At 39.7% G+C, this 20,147-nt stretch overlaps 2 protein-coding genes across 5 annotated transcripts in view; one reads left to right on the top strand and one right to left on the bottom strand.

Moving 5' to 3' along the window:
* LRTM2 (leucine rich repeats and transmembrane domains 2) overlaps positions 1–6,243 on the top strand; it is a 70,576-nt gene extending 64,333 nt beyond the window's left edge. The window contains exons 3-4 of the mRNA XM_063447677.1: positions 3,440–4,030; positions 5,228–6,243. Coding sequence (XP_063303747.1) covers positions 3,440–4,030; positions 5,228–5,658 — 1,022 coding nt within the window. The 3' untranslated portion in view covers positions 5,659–6,243. The remainder of the gene's footprint in view (positions 1–3,439; positions 4,031–5,227) is intronic.
* CACNA2D4 (calcium voltage-gated channel auxiliary subunit alpha2delta 4) overlaps positions 1–20,147 on the bottom strand; it is a 325,067-nt gene that overhangs the window by 123,419 nt on the left and 181,501 nt on the right. The gene's annotated exons all lie outside the window — the stretch shown is intronic.

The raw sequence follows: 20,147 nt of genomic DNA, 5'->3' as shown, positions 1-20,147 counted from the left end.
AAGAGAAACAATCACTTCCTAACTTTAAAAACAGCTAGCTAACTAAAATTTAATCAATGCATTTCTATGAGGAAAGTTCAGTGTCTCCATGCAGCATTGAGATAGGAAGAACCTCTAGTGGCCGTCACAGTGACTAGCTATCAATGTAAACATGGCCTTTTCTCTGAAAAAACTGTGTTTACAGTGCAAACACTGCTTCAACATGCTATAGACACCAGAACCACTACATTTAGCTGTGGTTCTGGTGATTATAGTGTCCCTTTAAGTTACATATTTTGCTGGCAAAGTATGTAAGAACTCTAGCAGTACCGTACACATGGCACATGCACATGTGCTACACGATTCGGAGCATCCATGTGTCAGTCTCAGCCAGGGTGGGTGTGGTTAGAGCTGTATAAATAAAGTGATTTAACTCTTGAATGAGAATTGAACAGTGAGACTGCAGAGGCATGACCTATACACCAAAACCGCTTCATTAAGCTAAAGCTGTTTTGATCCTTTTAAGAAAAAACACAAAATAATTTCATTACAGGAGCTAACCCTTAGTTCTTTAGTTTACTTGTGCATTAGCGGCAGTTGGCATGAACTTTATACATCCACAACAGTGGCAAACCTCTTCATATTATAAAGTGCCTGAAATGTCCCTACTACTTAAGAGCTTAATCTTGATTAATTGTGGTTATAGCTCCAGAGGCACAGTCTCAAACTGAATTAATCCCTCTTTCCTTCTGAGGCCAATTAAATTAGTTACACATTGAACTCTGGGACACACTTGAAAACTAGCGAAAGATAAATGTTCCATTCTTAGTTAAACACTTCAACATTATTATTATCTGATCTCTCAATCAGCCTATAAAACTATTTAAAAGACTGAGATGCAATGTCACAAATTCATATAGTAAGACTATGATTTTTACAAACATTTGATGTCAGACCAGTAAACCCAAGGATATGAAAGGTTGTGGATAAGGTTTGGCTCTCCATGTCTTTTTCACACAGCTCACATCGGCAATGTTTTGAATTCCTGATAAGGAAACTACTAATTCAGTGACTTTACGCTTCATAACGTGGAGCACTCTCGTAATCTAGTAGACGGCCATTCCCCTAACTTTTCTTTACAGCCATAAGTCATCCAGCTGAGATGTACAGCTCTTTACTTGCTGTTTCACAGTGTTTGGATACATTAATCACAATGATGGATAATACTGAAATATTTTTTTGCTGCTGTGGTAATTTTCTATTTTGTTTTTGCTATTAGCACAGTGACAGTTGCAGTGACACAGTGATCTTTTCTGATCATTCACTTTTTATAAGATTTAAAGCCTTCAAGATCTGGGAAAAATGTAGTCTATTCACTAACTAGCTACGTGTGGTGACTTATAATAATAAACAATATTATCATTTAGATTTTCCTAGCTTTCATGACCTAGGGTACATATGTTATTATTACCCAACTCAATGGTACTCATTTATCAACACGGCAAGGTTGGATGGTCGAGATGATTCCATTGGAATTTGAACTTGCTTTCATGAGTTTCCATCACTGTAGGTAATGTAGATAATACAACTAGTGTCTTTTCTGGGCTTTCTTATCGTTTAAAATAATCCAACTCAACTAATTTTCTTGTAAGTCCGCTATGCATAAATGTTTATGTATTGCATACAATGTATAAACTCTGGTTTGTGGTATGTTAAACAATTACATGTTCTAACTTTTCATGCAGTCAAAATTTAGAGTGGTTAGAAATGTAGGTGATTAAAAATGAATGACCAACATTTATTATCCAATGCTACATACTTTAAGGGACACTATAGTCATCAAAACAACTTTAGCTTAATGAAGCAGTTTTAGTGTATAGATCATGCCTCTGCAGTCTCGCTGCTAAATTATCTGCTACATCACTTGTTTATGTAACCCTGGTCATTCCTCCCTGCATGTGACTTGCACAGCCTTCCTAAACACTTCCTGTAAATAGTCATTTAATGTTTAGACTTCCTTTATTGCAAATTCTGTTTAATTTAAAATTTCTTATCGCCTGCTCTGCTAATAGCTTGCTAGACCCTGCAGGAGCCTCCTGTATGCACTTAAAGTTCAATGAACAGAGCATGAGATACAAACTTTTAAAGTAAGTTACATCATTTTGAAAATAAAACCATTTTGCTTTCATGCAGGCTGCGTCAGTCACAGCCAGGGAAGGTGTGGCTATTGCGGCATAAACAGAAACAAAAATGATTTAACTCTTAACTTCTAAATGACAGAGAATTGAGCAGTGAGACTGCAGGGGCATGATCTATACACCAAAACTGCTTAATTAAGCTAAAGTTGTTTTGGTGAATATAGAGTCCCTTTAATGCACTTAAAAAAATGTAACTCATTTGGCAGAGTGAGGGACAAAACAGAAATAGTTGAACTGAAAATATAGCTGGCCTTTCCAGTTCAGCTATTGTGGCCTAAAAGCCAAAACTAACTTTGAATTTTTTTTTAACAATTCCCATTAGTGAATAGCCCTGAAAAGTGTATGTCATGAAATCTAAACCGTGCTTGAAATCTGGATACGAGTATATTTGGAAATTGAATCTGGTGTGCCATTTATATGAAGTTGTTTATCAGTGTGGCTATATGATAAACTGAAGTCAAAATGGTAAAATTCTATTCCCAAATTTGCAGTTTCAGTTGGTTTACCGTGTGGTCTGTTGAAAAAAAAATCTGCAACAACAAATGTAGAAATTCAAAGAGATACATCAATTACAATTGCTTTGTCCACAAATTGCAATAAAAAATATACTAGCCACGTCTCAGTTGGGGATGCCAGAAACACAATCAACTCAGAATAACATGACATGACCAGAACCTGCAGGTGCTTAGGCATACATATACTTGCCTATGACTAAGCATCCACAGTTAGTTTTTGATCATGTTCCTGTCTTTAATTGTAAAAGACTAATAATTATTTTTCTGTAACATCACGTTATTCTGAGTTGAGCTCTGTTGTGGCTCCAGGAGGTGCAATTACATCAAAATATCCTTACTAAATTATGATGCCAAGTGCGAGTCTACTACCCATTGACTATTTTACTGCACGTTGATCACCTTTGAATGATTCAAAATTATTTTGTGATATATTGATGATTATTGTTATACCTTTTTTGCTTTACTATGTTAAATCAAGTGTTGTGACCTGCAGGTGACAGGAAATATATTAACACTAACATTGATATTTTTATCTGATCCCTTACACCTTCCCTATTTCTTGGTCTATTTGTCAATTTGACATCTCTCTTCCTCCCTACATAATCTATAATACCATTTCGTCATGCTCACGTTTACTGTTCTACCATTCACATCCACATCTGTGTTTTTTTCTTCTCTCTCCCACAATTTACATCAAGTGTTATCCTTCCCATATTTTCTTCTCCTTTCAATTATTGTTATTCCTAGTCCTTGTTTGCTGGTTATCTATGTGTGCTGCCTCTACCCTCCTCTCCTGCCCCTCTTCTTGTAAGTGCAACACCAGCAGCCTGGAGGTGGACTGCAGTGGCCGTGGACTAACCTCTGTACCAGCTGATATACCCCAAGACACTCGGACCCTTTTGCTGCTCAATAACCGTCTCAGTTCTCTACCGGGTGGGACATTTTCAAACTTAAGCTCCTTGCACCGCTTGGACCTCTCCAACAACTTCCTAGACCAGTTACCATCACAGCTCTTTGGGGACCTAGTAAATCTTACAGAAATACGTTTGAGAAATAACAGTATACGTGTCCTGGACCGTGATTTCCTGCAAGGACTACCCCTTTTACGCAGGTTGGACTTGTCTCTTAATGGTCTCTCCCAATTGCCTCCTGGACTTTTTGATGACCTTCCAATGCTCCACTGGTTATCCTTAAGTTCCAACCGTCTACAGAGCTTGGAACGTATTACTTTTGAGCCTTTAAGTAGCCTGGAGAATATACAGCTGGGGGACAATCCCTGGGAGTGTGACTGCAAGCTACGAGACTTCAAGCACTGGATGGAATGGTTTTCCTACAGAGGTAAGAGTCCATGCCAAAAACAATGTTAAATAACTAACTATGAAGAAGGGTCACAAAAAAACAAACATACACATTTGACTACAGTGTAATGTATAATAGTGAATTTTACAAAAAGAAAATCTAGAATATTTGCATGGTATTCTTTAAAAAGTTGTGTAAACACAATCTGACACTGTCTAGTGCAATTATTTTATAATTTGCTTATTAATATATAGCTATGTAGATATTTCACATCAGTACCTATGACTATTTATGCACAAATGAATTAAAGGTGGGCAAATGTCAGGAAGAAGTCAGAAATCAGATGGGTAGCACAATTCTGTCAGCCACAGTTTAGAATACTATAGAGAATGCTGAAGCATTTGAAAATGTTAACACTATGGACAAACAGTTCTACTAAGTGTAATATCATTTGTTTAGGATACATGTTGGTTTAGTTAGGGACCCTTTATTCCCTATTCAACCACACGTTTGATGTGTTAAAAAAATGTTTCAAACAATGTAAGTACAAAAATTCCAATAGACTTTAATTGTTATCTTCTGTAGAAAAAACATTTGAAAAGTATTCCTAACAGATTCTAATCATTTGAGATTATCGTTACTTTAACTTAATTCATTTTCTGAGCATTATATTTCATAACAGTGGAATAACTGAATATCCACATACCCAATGTTACACTTTTACGAATTTACGAATTCCCCACCATGAGCCTATTATTAAAAGTACTGATAACATTAAAACACGTGAATAAATAGTTACATCTGGATAGAAAAACATAAAATGTTTCTTTTTCCTGCAATCTTCTTATAGGGCAATAATCCCACAAAGGTCTAAATTTCTAACATTAAACGGCATTTTTTGGTATTAAAGTTCCCTATTTGTTTGCACAGCAGAGAAAAGTTATTGCTGTTAAGCCTTAGTCTTATAAGTACTTCTTCCTTCGGGAAAAAATACCTAGTTACAAGAGCAATGGCATAGAATGACAATTTTTTCTCAACGTTTTGTGACACACAAATATAATTCCAAATACTACAAAGGTACAGAACTTTGATTTCCTCATTCGAATTTAATAATAATTTAATAACACATATGCACAGCGTATTTTGCTTTCTAAACAAATCTTGTTCATTCATTACTTTGTTTCACATATGTGGAGGGATACCATCTTTTGCCTTTAATTTTCTGTTTCCTTGTAGGGGGTAAAATAGATGAACTACAATGCACTCTACCCAAGGAACTTCGTGGCAGAGATATACGCATGGTGCCAGTAGAGATGTTTAACTACTGCTCCCAATTGGAGGATGAAAACAGTTCTGGTCCAGGTGATAGGCAAGCTCCACCTTGCACTAAGGGAAGTCTAGCTCCTCTGGAACCAGAGCCCAGTCCAGACTGCCCGCAAAAGCAGAGATATCGTCCAGCAAGTGTTCGACGTGCTATTGGCACAGTGATAATTGCAGGCGTTGTATGTGGCGTGGTCTGTATAATGATGGTGGTTGCAGCTGCGTATGGCTGCATATATGCCTCGCTTATGGCCAAATACCACCGGGAGCTTAAAAAGAGACAGCCCTTGATGGGGGACACTGAAGGTGAACAAGAGGAACAAAGGCAAATCTCCTCTGTTGCATAAGGACAAACTCTCGTTATTTCCCTCATTATGGAGTGGATGTTACAGTGCCCCTTCTGCATAACATACAGGGTGCCCTACACTGCACACCCCTCTAGTGACAGCAGTCATAGGATCAAATATGTAACCTATTTAGCAACAGCTACTCGAGTTGCAATAACCAAAAGCACTTAACCATTGAACACCCTCTCAAGCATCTTCAGAGTTTGCTGCACAATTAAGCTGTCAATGCAGGAGTATATATAAATTACAGAACACCAGTAAATTAATAAAGACTTGTAATTACCAGAGTAAAAGTATTTTCCTAGTTATGGATCACAGGTATTCATATAAGTTAAGTATCATTTTCTTATGGCAGATATTTATTTTTAACCTGATGAATATCGGAAGCGGTATGCAATTCATTGGATAAAGCAACGGTCGCCTGCGCTTCTGAGGTAGTAAGGGTTAATGGTATTTAAGTAAAATAAAAACAACTTTTAAAAAAAGCACTTTTAAATGTCAATAACAATGATCAAAGATATATCAAAGAAAAGCTGGCTAGAAAATAAGAAAGTTGTGGAGGAAAAAAGTGTGTGTATTATACACACACACACACACACACATATATATATATATATATACACACACATATGTAGATTCTGATCAGGTACAACATTTAAACCACTGATTATTTGTTACAAAGCCACCTGTCAAGGTGTGGGATATATTTGGCAGCACGTGAAGAGTCAGTTCTTTAATTTCATGTGTTAGAAGCAGGAAAAATGAGCAAGCGATAAGATCTGAGTGACTAAGACTTTTCCAAATAGTTATGGCTAGACGACTGGGTCAGAGCATCTCCAAGACAGCAAATCTTGTGGGGTGTTCCAGGTATGCGACGGTTAGTACCTACCAAAAGCTGTGCATGGAAGGACAACTGGTGAACCGGCATCAAGATCATGGGCCCTAAAGGCTCTCTGATGCACATGGGGAGCAAAGGCTATCCTGTTTGGTTCGATCACACAGACTGTAGCTTAAACAGCTGAAAAATGTAATGCTGGCCACGATAGAAAGGTGTCAGAACACACAGTGCATCACAGTTTGCTCCATATGGGGCTGCAGACCAGTCAGAGTGCCAATGATGAGCCCTGTCCACCACTGAAAGTGTCTTCAATGGGGACGTGAGCGTCAGGACTGGACCATGGAGCAATCGAAGAAGGTTGCCTGGTGTGATGAATCATGTTTTCTTTTAGATCCAGTGGATTGCTGGATGCATGTGCTTTGTTTACCTGGGGTAGAGATAACAGCAGGATGCACTATTTGAAGAATGTAGGCCGGTGGAGACAGTGTTATGCTCTGGGCAATGTCCTGCTGGAAAACCTTGGATTGTGGCATTCATTGTACTTTGACACGTACCACCTACCTAGAGATTATTGCGGACCCCATACACCTTCTTTTAGCAGGATAATGCACCCTGCCACATTGCAAAAATTGTTCAGAAATAGTTTTAGGAACATTACAAAGCATGCAAGGTGTTGCTCTAACCTCCAAATTCTCCAAATCTCAACCTGATTGAGAATCTATGGGGTGTGCTGGAACAACAAATCCGATCGATGAAGTCTCCACATCGCAACCTGCATGATTTAAAGGATCTGCTACAAATGTCTTGGTTGCAGATACCACAAGACACATTCAAAGGTCTTATAGCATCAGAGCTGTTTTGGCAGCACGAGGGGGTCCTACACAATATTTGGCAGGTGGTTTTAATGTTGTGGCAGATCAGTGGGTGTGTGTATATATATATATAATTATATATAATTATATGAGATTACATATATTGTGGCAAAAATACATTTACATCATACCCCTCTAAGGTCACAAGCCATTGTGTGCCACATTCCATTATGTAATAAAAGCCTCTGTTATTATTATACAAGACATCCAACATAAACACACGGCAAATGTGTGTATAAATACTTATACCTAAATTTATCCATTAATTAAACAGGTACTTGCATTTCAGCAAGCAATTGCACGCGGAAATATATGCCTGATATTAGCACTTATCCCTGCCTTGATACTGTGGCAATTGTGGCAGGAGAGACGCTCCAGAAGATGACATATTCAATATTCGATAACTCTTATTTGAGATTTAAGACTGGTTTACTTGTGAGACTATTATCTGAGAATGAGCTGCCCTGCAATGAACAGACGGGCCCTGGCTGCAGGTAGTGTGACTGGCTGGAATCGTGTAACATCCATAAAAACCCACAGAGACTTTATTTTTTTGGTAAATATCCCTGAGTGTCCTTGTCACCATCACCATATTTAAAGTGATCAACTCCAAACCCCAAGATTCCGCAATAATGTGGTTGAACCCATACGACTCATCTCTATCATGTTGCGCTTTGTTTGTCAAACAATGTTGTATGTTGTATTTAATGAGTTGTTTGTAACCTCAAGTGTCAGCGTTACACCCCCTTCCTTTTACTACCCAAGTTAAAAAAAAAACAATACAAAAGTCTAGCACAGTAATATATATATATATTCAGTTACTACAGACCAGTTGTGTATTCCAATATGGGTGGTCATTGTTCTACAAACCTGTCCGCTGGACTCACTAACAGACCATGTCGTGAGATAACCATGAGCGAATGATTCGCTCACCTCTGCTGAAGCAAGTAGATATTGAATTTCTGGTGTATTGGTGGATTCTGGGACAAGTCTGAAGAACTCTATGGTAGACTGCTGGAAGGATTAATCTGAAGCAATAATATATATGTTTAAAAATGTGTAATCCAGAGACAGTATGTAGACCTATGTTAGTGAGGCACCTTCTCTTTACTTTTACATAAAAACACCTTCCCCCAACCTCTGACATGATCTGTAAATGAAGGTGTCTGTTGGCACAATGGCCTGTGCTCCTAATACTGCTTTCTTAATGGCTGCATATAGGAATGGACACTTAACAAATGAATGGCACACTAACAAATTACTTGGGTGCTGGTATCTGAAGATGTATTGATTTACAGTACAAATGTAATTCCTGTAGGAAACACTACATAGAAACCTAAAGAGAACGGAATAGAAAGATCCAAATGTCTATTTTTTTTAAGTTATTTAAAATTATACAGTTATATTGCTATTTTTTTGTTCTCTATGCCACTCAGAATGTTATTATCTCCACCCTGATCTTCTGACTTTGGATATAAGAATCAGTTCACATAAAAATCATTTATCTGATGCAATGCAATTTTAATAAAAAAAAAAATCACAACCGCACAAGAAACAAAATCCATGAAACATGATGACTGCCTAAAAAATTATTAGAAATGCTTCTACCACGTCCTTTATAGGGCTTGCTAGACGTTTAAGAGTACATGCAGTTCATTTTGGCTGGAACAGTGAATGAAGTCAGTCAATCAGATCATATTCTCATATTCTCAAACTTATCTTATTTTAAAAAGGGATCTGTAGCACTTTTCTCTGGAAGTACGTTACATATAAACCCAGATATAAAGTAATGTTTCATCCAGCATAAAGGTCTATCTATTCCACATTATCAACTCTACTACCAATATTTTGTGTTTATGCACAGTTTATAGAATATGTCTCCATTCAGTCTGGACCAAGAAAACGACTGCATTGTACAATATTACATATTCTTACTTTGTTTACTTAATATTTTATTACTTTTCATTTGCTTTTCCCACAAACTATCTTAGTAAAGTAGTAAAGGATCCATGCCACACATTTGGAAACAATAATCTGGGGCTCCATTCTTCCGCAGGGCCACCTCCCTGCCGCACAAATTATACAAGATATGAAGTATAGGCTACACACGGGTGCAAAATTACTCCATTTTTATTTAAACTACTAGAGGCTCTGGGGCATAGAAACACGTTACAACCTTTTTCAGAAATATATATATATACGTATATGAAATTATTATTTTTTTACATGTCGTACTTGCATTTTTCTGTGCTTACTGTAACCGGTGATATTAATTCAGTCATGATATCTACCATAACATCAGGCAGAAGAAAGCCTTTTAAACTTGTTTATGCTGCAATAGCAACAAAGCATTTAGCTTTAGCTCCATCCTATTGTAGACTTGTTTAATGTCAGACCAAAGACCAAAACTTTATCCTGTTTGGTCCATTTCTTTAGTGGATTATACCATTTTGGACAAGGAAATGTTGACATCTTCAAGACATGGAGACCTAATGACTAAGAGTCCTTTAGATTTGTCACATGGCTAATTTCATGTGATCCATTGAAGTGTGGACCTTTATGGAATTTACAATTCAACAGGTGGAATTGCGCGTGTGGGATAGGTGTAAGTAGCTTTGACATGAGTTTTCTAATAACCATTCCATATGTACTATGTATAAGTTATTAGTGTTAAATTATTATGGATTCATAATATTTTAGTCTTCTGGATAGATAGATATATTTTTTTAGAAAACCTGCCTAATTTATGACCATTTTTATGCAGTGCTACGATAAAGCACAGCATAAAAATACCTTCAATACCAGAGTGTAGAAGAATATTTTTCTAAACGTAAACCTGCCACCTCACAGCGGTTATGACCAACTGCTAGTTAGAATATAATCAATAATCAAACCATTATAACATAGGATTTGAAATAATACTACGTGGACGGGGAGGGGAGGAGGGCGGCTTGTATAGCTTAATCTAGGAAACTAATGCTTCTGCTTTTTTTTTTAATCTGTAGCTTGATTAGAGGGAAGAAATTGTCATATTAGGAAAACAAATATTACATGGATGAAAGATATGGTTTAGTAAAAGCACACAGCTTTCATAATACAATTATTGCAGTAGCCTTAAAGAGAGAAAATCAGGGAAAATCCAAGGTAGTATTATTGGTTTTCTGTGACATGCGGTGCCCATTATGATATAAGCTGGAATGCTAGCAGAGGCATGAAATCTTCAGCAGCATTTCACAACACTGTCCACCACACTCAGCAATCTACACTCAGCAAGTCACATAATATTTAGAGCAAGATTAGACAGGGGAGGCTACTAACTGGCAACCTCCACGACTGCAACTCTCAAGAGAAAGAGCAATTGCTCGTGGCAATCACAATACAGAAATCCGATTTATTTATTCTTGTGCAAATACCTGCCCTAGATTTGCAATGTGTGATCTACTTGTGTGTCTGTCTGTCCCTCTATGTCTGAACTGATCATAAGTCCATGAGGGTTTAATAAAGGGGTTGCGGTTGAATGCTTGTTGATTTAGAATTATAATAAAAGATTGTATTTCTGTAAGTGTCTATGTTTACATTTATTTGTAGAGGTTTTCTGTGTATTTTATTAAGCTTTCTCTAGGTAGATTACATTTCATTTCCAAAGTTGCACCACTAAATTTTGATAGCTGTAATTCTACCCCAAAGATGGGAAATCTGCATAAATGGATGTGGCTATACATTTAGCATCACAGGAATGTAACATCATAATATGTCATTAACACTGGCTTCAATAGGTGGTGCAAGCACAACAGACCCCCATTGATCACAAGTTCCATGCCAGTGAGACACACATTTATAATATAAGTACGTCACTATACGGTACTAATGTAAATCTCACACACGCACGCACATACAACCTGGTCCTTAGTTTGAATATAATTAAATATACTGCCAATTCTCTCTTGTAAGTAAGTAAATAAATCAGACCCTATGCTCCACACAGCTCAGTATGAGTAACAATAGTGTGGAGCTTCATTAAGACATCATTTACATCGGAGCATACATGCAAGCATTTTATATCATTATTTCCTCGCAGAACACAAAAGCTGTGACTACTGACTGCAACGGCTGCATCAATCTACTGCCACCAGGGACAAAATCAGGGGACAGGGTGACACACTAAATACTTCCATTCAGTGTACGAATTGCTGGATCAGTGACGTTAATTTACGTGGAAGAAGAATCCTGAGCTGGATTGGCAAGATTAGGACAAAGAAGATGCAAAGGTAGAAAGAATACAATAACCGATCTACACAAAAGCAGATCTATATGCTATCCTTAATAGACCAAAGAAAAAAAAAATGTTGCAAGATACACATGGTCAAATTTATAAATCAGGTGCCTATAGGCACAGAACGCACCCACTGATCCTCCCACCCCACCAAAAAAAATATCTAGAAATGCTAGTTTCCTGAATTCATTAACTGGATAAAAATATCTAAAAAAAATAAATAAAAAAAATAGGTATTTGATAAATGCATATGTATGTATGTGAGTATTTATGTATATATGTATGCAAGTTTATATGTATGTGAGTATTTATGTATATATGTAGGTGAGTATGTATGTATGTGAGTATGTATGTATGTATGTGAATTATGTATGTGAGTATGTATGTATGTATGTATGTATGTATGTGAGTATGTATGTATGTGAGTATGTAAGTATGTGAGTATGTAAGTATGTGAGTATGTAAGTATGTAAGTATGTATGTATGTGAGTATGTATGTATGTGAGTATGTATGTATGTGAGTATTTATGTATGTATGTGAGTATGCATGTATGTGAGTATGTATGTATGTATGTATGTGAGTATTTATGTATGTATGTATGTGAGTATGCATGTATGTGAGTATGTATGTGAGTATGTATGTATGTATGTGAGTATTTATGTATGTATGTGAGTATGTATGTATGTATGTGAGTATGTATGTATGTATGTATGTGAGTATGTATGTATGTATGTGAGTATGTATGTGAGTATGTATGTATGTGAGTATGTATGTATGTATGTGAGTATGTATGTATGTGAGTATGCATGTATGTGAGTATGTATGTATGTATGTATGTATGTGAGTATTTATGTATGTATGTATGTGAGTATGCATGTATGTGAGTATGTATGTGAGTATGTATGTATGTATGTGAGTATTTATGTATGTATGCATGTATGTATGTATGTATGTATGTATGTATGTGAGTATGTATGTATGTATGTATGTGAGTATGTATGTATGTATGTATGTGCGTATTTATGTATTTATGTATGTGTGTGAGTATTTATGCTTGTAATGCATTATGTTTGATTCTGTTAGTATAGTGAGTGTATTTAGCTGTGTAAACACGTGCAGGATTAAAGATAACGTTAGAAGTGCTTAGAATAAACATGGGTTTAAGGCTAAAGTTTAATGTCAAAGCTAGATTCCATAGGGTGTTGCGAAAGGTTATATTTAATATTGAGATACATCTAAATCTGTGTTAGTGAGCACTTCTCCTTTGCCGAGATAATCCATCCACCTCACAGGTGTGGCATATCAAGATGCTATCTGCCATCTCCCCTGTACAGTGAAAACCGGGATTCATCCGTGAAGAGAAAACCTCTCCAAAGTGCCAGACGCCATCGAATGTGAGCTTTTGCCCACTCAAGTCGGTTACGACGACCAACTGCAGTTAGGTTGAGACCCCGATGAGGACGCCGAGCATGCATACGAGCTTCCCTGAGACGGTTTCTGACAGTTTGTGCAGAAATTATTTGGTTATGCAAACCGATTGTTGCAGCAGCTGTCCGGGTGGCTGGTCTCAGACGATCTTGGAGGTGAAGATGTTGGATGGGGAGGTACTGGGATGGTGTGGTTACACGTGGTCTGCGGTTATGAGGCCTGTTGGATGTACTGCCAAATTCTCTGAAATGCCTTTGGAGACAGCTTATGGTAGAGAAATGAACATTCAATTCACGGGCAACAGGTCTGGTGGACATTCCTACAATCAGCATGCCAATTGCACGCTCCCTAAAAACTTGTGACATCTGTGGCATTGTGCTGTGTGATAAACTGCACATTTTAGAAAGTGCCTTTTATTGTGGCCAGCCTAAGGCACACCTTTGCAATAATCATGCTGTCTAATCAGCATCTCGATATGCCACACCTGTGAGGTGGATGGATTATCTTGGCAAAGGAGAAGTGCTCACTAACACAGATTTAGACAGATTTGTGAACAATATTTGAGAGAAATAGGCCTTTGTGCACATAGAAAAAGTCTGAGATCTTTGAGTTCAGCTCATGAAAAATGGGGGAAAAAACAAAAGTGTTGCGCTTATAATTTTGTTCAGTGTAGAAGTGTTCACAGTGAGCTTAGGGATTATTCAGCATTTAGAACTGTTTCAACATATTTCATAGGTGCCCTCAAAAGCACATGTAGGGCCAAGTAGCTCTTTTACGTATCCACTATCGTGTGAACGAATATCTTAAGACACTATAGACACTTACCAGGGTGCTTGCTATCTGCTTTACAGTCTTGAGTCCGGGGTTGTCTGGATACTACAGTTAGACACCCTGGTAGAGGGTTAGGAAACCCTTGTGCATACCATACTTGATCAAGATGGTATTACTGGGGTAAATATAGATACTTACCAGGGTGCTATTTGTTCCATAGTGTAGATAGTTGAGCTAAGCAATACTTATTTACTTACTGTTTTTCTTTATCTAATTACTAGTCCTTCAATCATCTGTCTCGTTGAGTCATTTTCCCTCTTGTTGCACATTCAGACATGTATACTATTCAGTTTACCGGATATTATACATCAACAATTTGAGCAATTACACTAACCAGAGACATACTGAAGCATACACTGAATAATACTTTGTAGGCATTGGGTTCTAGTAATCCTTTCCTTTTTAGTATAACACCTTATCGCCACAGAATATCAATATTAATATATTTCCAAGATTACTTAATATCCGATCCCCAGTGGTTTGGGATCTTTCACTATCACCATATGCCTGCTAAGGTACACTTTCAGCACGCTATTACTTGTTCACAAGCGTATTATTTGGGTGGTATTTTTTCTATATTTCTTACTTGTGTTGTTTCTTACTTAATATTCAATAAAGATTTTTTATTTTAATTTATAACTTTCATGTATCGCTAGACATTAGAGTTGTCTCGATAAGAATGTGTCCATTGCGCCTCATGTATTTATACCATACTGTGACTAGAGTCCCCTAGGGCAACACTGTTTTGTTTTGCCCCATTCATATCATTGCAATGTAAGGGTACAAATTGTTTATTTATGTGTTTATATGGCGAGTCTATTACTGCGTCAAATGACTGTTTCTCCCTTTGGGAAACGTATATCAGTTATGACTTTATAAAACGTAAATGTGTCCACAGTAAGAGTATTACATTTTGCATTCAAGGTTCAAAATTTCCACTCTCCACTAAGCACATGCAAGTGAAAATGTATATCTGGCAAGTAAAAGTTCGCCCCTGGAGAGTATGCCAAGGATCTTTTAAGGCTTGGTAAGTAGTGTAGGACTTGAAATTTTAAGCTCTGTGCATAAATAAGATAAAGTAATTTCATGTAGACAGAGATGAATTCAAACACTGCTCAGCCTTTAAAAATCATAAGGAAGTCATATTCTCACAATAAAGACCCACTTCCACCAGGAAGGAGGAACAGATGGGAGATTATACAAAAGATTAAACGCTCAGGCGCTGGGTCCCAGCCATCAGCTTGACAGAGCATCCTCATCTCCACGGCAACCCAGAATCTGCCAGCTCACCCTGCTGCGGAGGTCACAGTGTATACCGAAATTACTGAGCGTCATAAAAATCAATTATACTGTAAAGCACAGTTCTTTCCAAATGTTTTTTGAGTGTACTGGAGAAATTAGGTCAAACCTAGGCTATAAGACAATGATGGTTGGTTGACCTTGGCATCCCTGATGCTTCTGAACGAGAGAACCAGATGCTAAACCTGCTTTAAATGTAGGAGTAGATGTAGCCGAGAAACATCTCATGTACCCATGTTAGACATGCCTGTAATAGAATAAAATGAGAGCTGAGTGGTAAGAAAACCTTATCAGCATTATTCCCTAAAGTGAAAAATAAAAGTGAATTACAACTTTTAGGCCAACATAGCTGAACTGAAAGCATAGAGAATTTAGAGAATTATTCCAGATCATCTAAATTGGCCATAAATTTGGAATTTACTTTAGCGATTAACCCTATATAATGTTTTGTTTGTTTGTTTTTTGTTTGGTTGATAACTGAAAGTGAAAGAGTACCTTGGATGTTGAAACAGTATGTTGCGAATAAGCACTCTGAAGACATATTGAGTGATCGTCTTATCACTATGTATATCTTGTGACTTTCTATATTATCTATCTATCTATACACAGACAGATACACATCCACATACAAAGACACACATTCACATACACAGACAAAGTATACACATTTTTTTTTTTTTGAATTCTTTATTTTTGTTGTGCAGGGTGTTACATGGTAGCGACATACGCCACATCAGCGTAATAAAAGATGTACTTGAGTTTGACAGTGGCATGAGGAATTGCACATTTTTACAATTTTAAGCATAGCTAAACAATGAAATTAGCAATAGTAAAATAAAATAAAGTAGGACGGTCAACGCTTAACAGTTCTAGATTAATTATATTCAGGTTAGCACTAAAACAATTATTACAAGGCTAGGTATACAAGTTTAAACTATAGGGTTGCTAATAATAAAACAGGCTTATACGAGTCGAGAACATATTGAGGGTTGAGCAGGCTCATACTATTTATGCCATACTAAGAGGCAAACAGGCTGATACAATCGGTGAGATATTAAGAGTTAAACAGGCTTGTGCTAGGTGGCACACCAATCAAATGAGTAGGTTTGATAGTAGGTGATTGCCTAGGTACAAGTTAACCCGCTAGGGTCACAGTGCGTCTACTCAGGGCTAAATTATGCAACAGGCATAGTACATCAGGAATAACAGTGTGTTATTGCATAGGTCTGCGCGAATTATCCAGTACGGTTTAAAGATAGGGTACTCTGTGTGGTTGTGTGCTGTAAATGCTGAACTGAGTGTGGGGCACCATAAAGCATAAAGGGTGGGCTACTGGTATAAAACATAGTAGGGGTTGGCGCAGAAAGTTAACCCATGTAACCTGCGTATGTGTGAGCATGGTTGTCCACCAGCATGTTTAGATATAGGTAAATAGAGGGTACTTTCTCGTGACTAATAGCTAACAGAGTATTAGAGTCAGTGAATCAAGTACAACCTGGTCATGCATGCACTACAGAACTGCAGGAACGAGGCAGAGGTAGAGAAGGGCATATCAGTGGGGAAAGTCCTTTCTTTGAGCTAAACAGCTGAGAGATGAGTTGTCCCGGTTTCACGGCATGGTGTAGTGTGCTGTGGTCGGTCTCCCGGTCGTGAGCCCAGGTAAGTAGAGTGCTTTAAAGTCTTCAACCTATGCCTCGTTGGGGCTGTGCTGATCCCTGCCTCGGGTGTCCATGCTGTCGCATTTCCCTGCGGTGAGGCTGTGGGCGTGATGGATACCATTTGGGTGAGTCAGTAGGCTGTGGTGTAAGTGCTCTTGTTGTAGGGGGTGGCTGTGGCTTGCCCATGCTGCATTTCGTTCGTGGTCGCCGTTTCGCCTCCCCGTTTAGGTGAGATGCCTGTTTGCCTTTCCGCTGCCTTCTCGTTGTTTTGGGCCTACTCAAGGGTGCCAATTGTCACTGTGGGATGGTTAGGGCGAGGGGCAAGTGGTGTGGAGCCGCCCTCCTGCCCCGGGTCATTGGTAAGGCCAGCACCCGTGATCCACAGACTCGGTGACTCGATGAGGCCGGGTCTACCCCTTCATGGGCGTCCTGGAAAGTCTGGTTGTTCTGTCACCGCCTGCAGCGGTCAAGCTTCCGGGGGTGTGCTCGGAGCTGCGGAATTAGTCTCCGTGTGGCCTTCGGCCCAGGTAGGCTGCCAATGTGAATGGTGAGTGCGGCTCTACGTGAAGTGCCCGAGCGCGGCCCCTTCCCGCTCTGCTCCCTCTGCTGTACTGCCCCCTGTTCCGGGGTACGGCGTGTCTGCTTGCTACGTTGCTCCAAGTTGTCCCAGAAGCGCTGTAATAAGGCGTCTAATTGCGTGGAGTAGTGCTCCGGTAGAGTGAGCTGCTTGTCTGGATATTGTGGTGCCTTATCTCTGCTCCCAAGCGCTTGTCCGCCATCTTGTCCGTCGTTTTGCGCCGGTTGTCTCCGTCACCGCTTGGTCGGGAGAGTGACAGTGCTCGGTGCTTCAGGCTGGCGGGGACCGGGATGACCCGCACCGGTCCATAGGGGGGGGGGACGGAGGTGCAAGCTTGGTCTTTCCACGGCTGATAGGCACAGGGGAGCGGCTGTCTCCCCCGCGCCTGCCGCGTGTGCAGGCCACAGATGCCGATGCCGAGATTCCATGCATTTGGGCGACATGTTTGGTGTCCCCCGGTAGGTCCCAGCCTTGTCTGTCTCGTTAAGGACTGAGAATTTCTTGTAACCGCTGTATCGAGCAGGTTACCGACTCAGTTAGTCGCTTGGTGCGGGAGCCCCAGGGAAACACGTCTGCACGGCTCAGTGGTCAGGCCCCGCCCCCCTAAAAGTATACACATTTTAAGGCACTCTCATGTTTCCTACCTTTTATGTGCAGTAGGGTGGCTACCCTGAGGTCCAGATGGCTGTCTCAGGCTGTTGGGAGTCAGATGATCTCCCATTCCGCTCCCCCTCCCCTTGGCAGTGCTCCCTTGTGGCCCGTGTAATCTGGGAGGATGTGACCGCCCGTCACTTCCTCCAATGCTTCCACGATCACAGAATTGTCTGATCGCACTGTTAAAGGGCCACAGCGCTGACTGGGCCCCTGAGAACACATTTGCCATCGGGTGGCCTATGCGCTTAGGTGCATGCCTAATGTGTGCGATCCCCAGTGCATACACACCGGCAGAAGTTCTGCAATACAAAAACATGCATACATTCAAACATACAAACACTGCTCAATGTTAAATGCAACCCTGCAAGGAGGGGGAAATAGTAGAACCTCAGCTGGCAAAGCATTGTGGGAGTTGTGCAACAGAGGGGGGTCTACCTTTTTTTTAATCCTTATGATAGAGGAGGGGGGCAAAATAATTTTTGCACAAAGGCCCTCTCCCACTTTAATTCCAACACTGGTTGAAATGTTTGAAGGCAGTACACTGAACAGTGGAACGGTTCCAGGGGACTTCAGAAACCATAACCGCTTCAATGAGATTAAGTGGTTAGGGTGCCTAGAGTGTCCCTGTAAAGAGTTAAAACACATAGGGGGTAAAGCATTGCAGGTAATTACAGTGGTAGTATTTTTTTTACCTGTGTAAAATAAGATCTTTTGTTTCTGGGGCAATGAACACAGGCAAGATTGAAGGTTTGACCTTTTACACCATGTATGCATGCCTGGAAGACTCTCTCCAAGGCCCATACTTTTGCACAAGCGTAAGATGAGCGGCATCTCTGGAAGTTCAGATTGGAGATCTGGTAAAGTAAATTGTAATACTGACAGACAGACAAAAAAGGGTTTGCTGCCTATCACTGAGCTACATTCAAGGGGGTGGAGGGTGACATTTAGACATGGATGCAGGAGGGAAGAGGAAGGATTTAGCCAGTCCTGATTTTGTGTACCGCAGCAGATTGGCCTGTTTGGAATGAAAAAAACTTACCCCAGCACAGAACCTCCACAGGCTGATACTCTCAGCATCTTCACTCATAGGAATAGCTTCTCTAGTACGGCTGGGATGCAAAAAGCAGGAAAGGATAGACAGGTTGTGCTGGCAGGGAACTACTGTTAAAACAAAGGGAAATCTGGCACTATGATCACTTCAAATGGACAGTTTGGGAATAGCAGATTGTGGGCAGGGATTGGAGATGAACCAGCTGTTATTCACTTTTGTCAGCGGAAGATGGAGGATTCAAAGAATGGGAATTGGAAGCAAACTGAAGAAGTGCACTTCCACTGTTCCAGAAGGCAGCAGAATATTATGAAGGAACACTGTTTGTTCTGTTTGCTCTCCTACAATGCAGGGCTTAGCTCACTGGCTAAGAGTATCAGCTGATTGGTCTTAACCAAAATAGATGCTTGTCTGGATCTTCTTATAAGAAAAGTATATTTCACAACATAGACCATTAGGTCATGTGCTCCCACAATGGACAGCTGGCTGACCAAGCTGAAAAAGAGACGCATCTCTTCTGAGCTTCGTACCAGGCACAGACAATATACACTTTTTAAAGCATCTAGAGCTTTGGGGAGACAAATACCCGAAAACCCCCACCAGATAACAATATGGGGTGCAAGAATCAAATGTTTAGAGGCTTGGAGAGCCCAAGAATGCCAGACATAAGGCTCTCATTCGAGCGACCTACCCCGCTACCGCCTCCTAAAATGGCAACAGAACCTCGAGAGGAGGAAGAAGCCTCAGAAGAGTCATATGAAGAGGAGGAAATACTCACCTCCCTGGGACCAGGAGAAGACTCCCAAGGAGGCAGAGTCAGATAAAGACTCATCTCCTTCTATAAAAGGAGATATTAAAAAAAGACCTGCGAAAAGTGTGGAAGGCCGACCTAAAAGAGACTCAGGAGTAGATGGGCATCCTCTCCCAGAAGGTACAAGCGGTGGATTTCAGAGACACTATTGTGGTCACCAGGAATGTTGCGGCTCACTCTGCCATCCTGACCCGCTCCA

Source organism: Pelobates fuscus, chromosome 3 (genome assembly GCF_036172605.1).
Source record: "Pelobates fuscus isolate aPelFus1 chromosome 3, aPelFus1.pri, whole genome shotgun sequence".
In the NCBI taxonomy this organism is placed as follows: Eukaryota; Metazoa; Chordata; class Amphibia; order Anura; family Pelobatidae; genus Pelobates; species Pelobates fuscus.
Note: the sequence above shows the minus strand (reverse complement) of the source record. Positions and strands in the feature narration are given on the sequence as shown.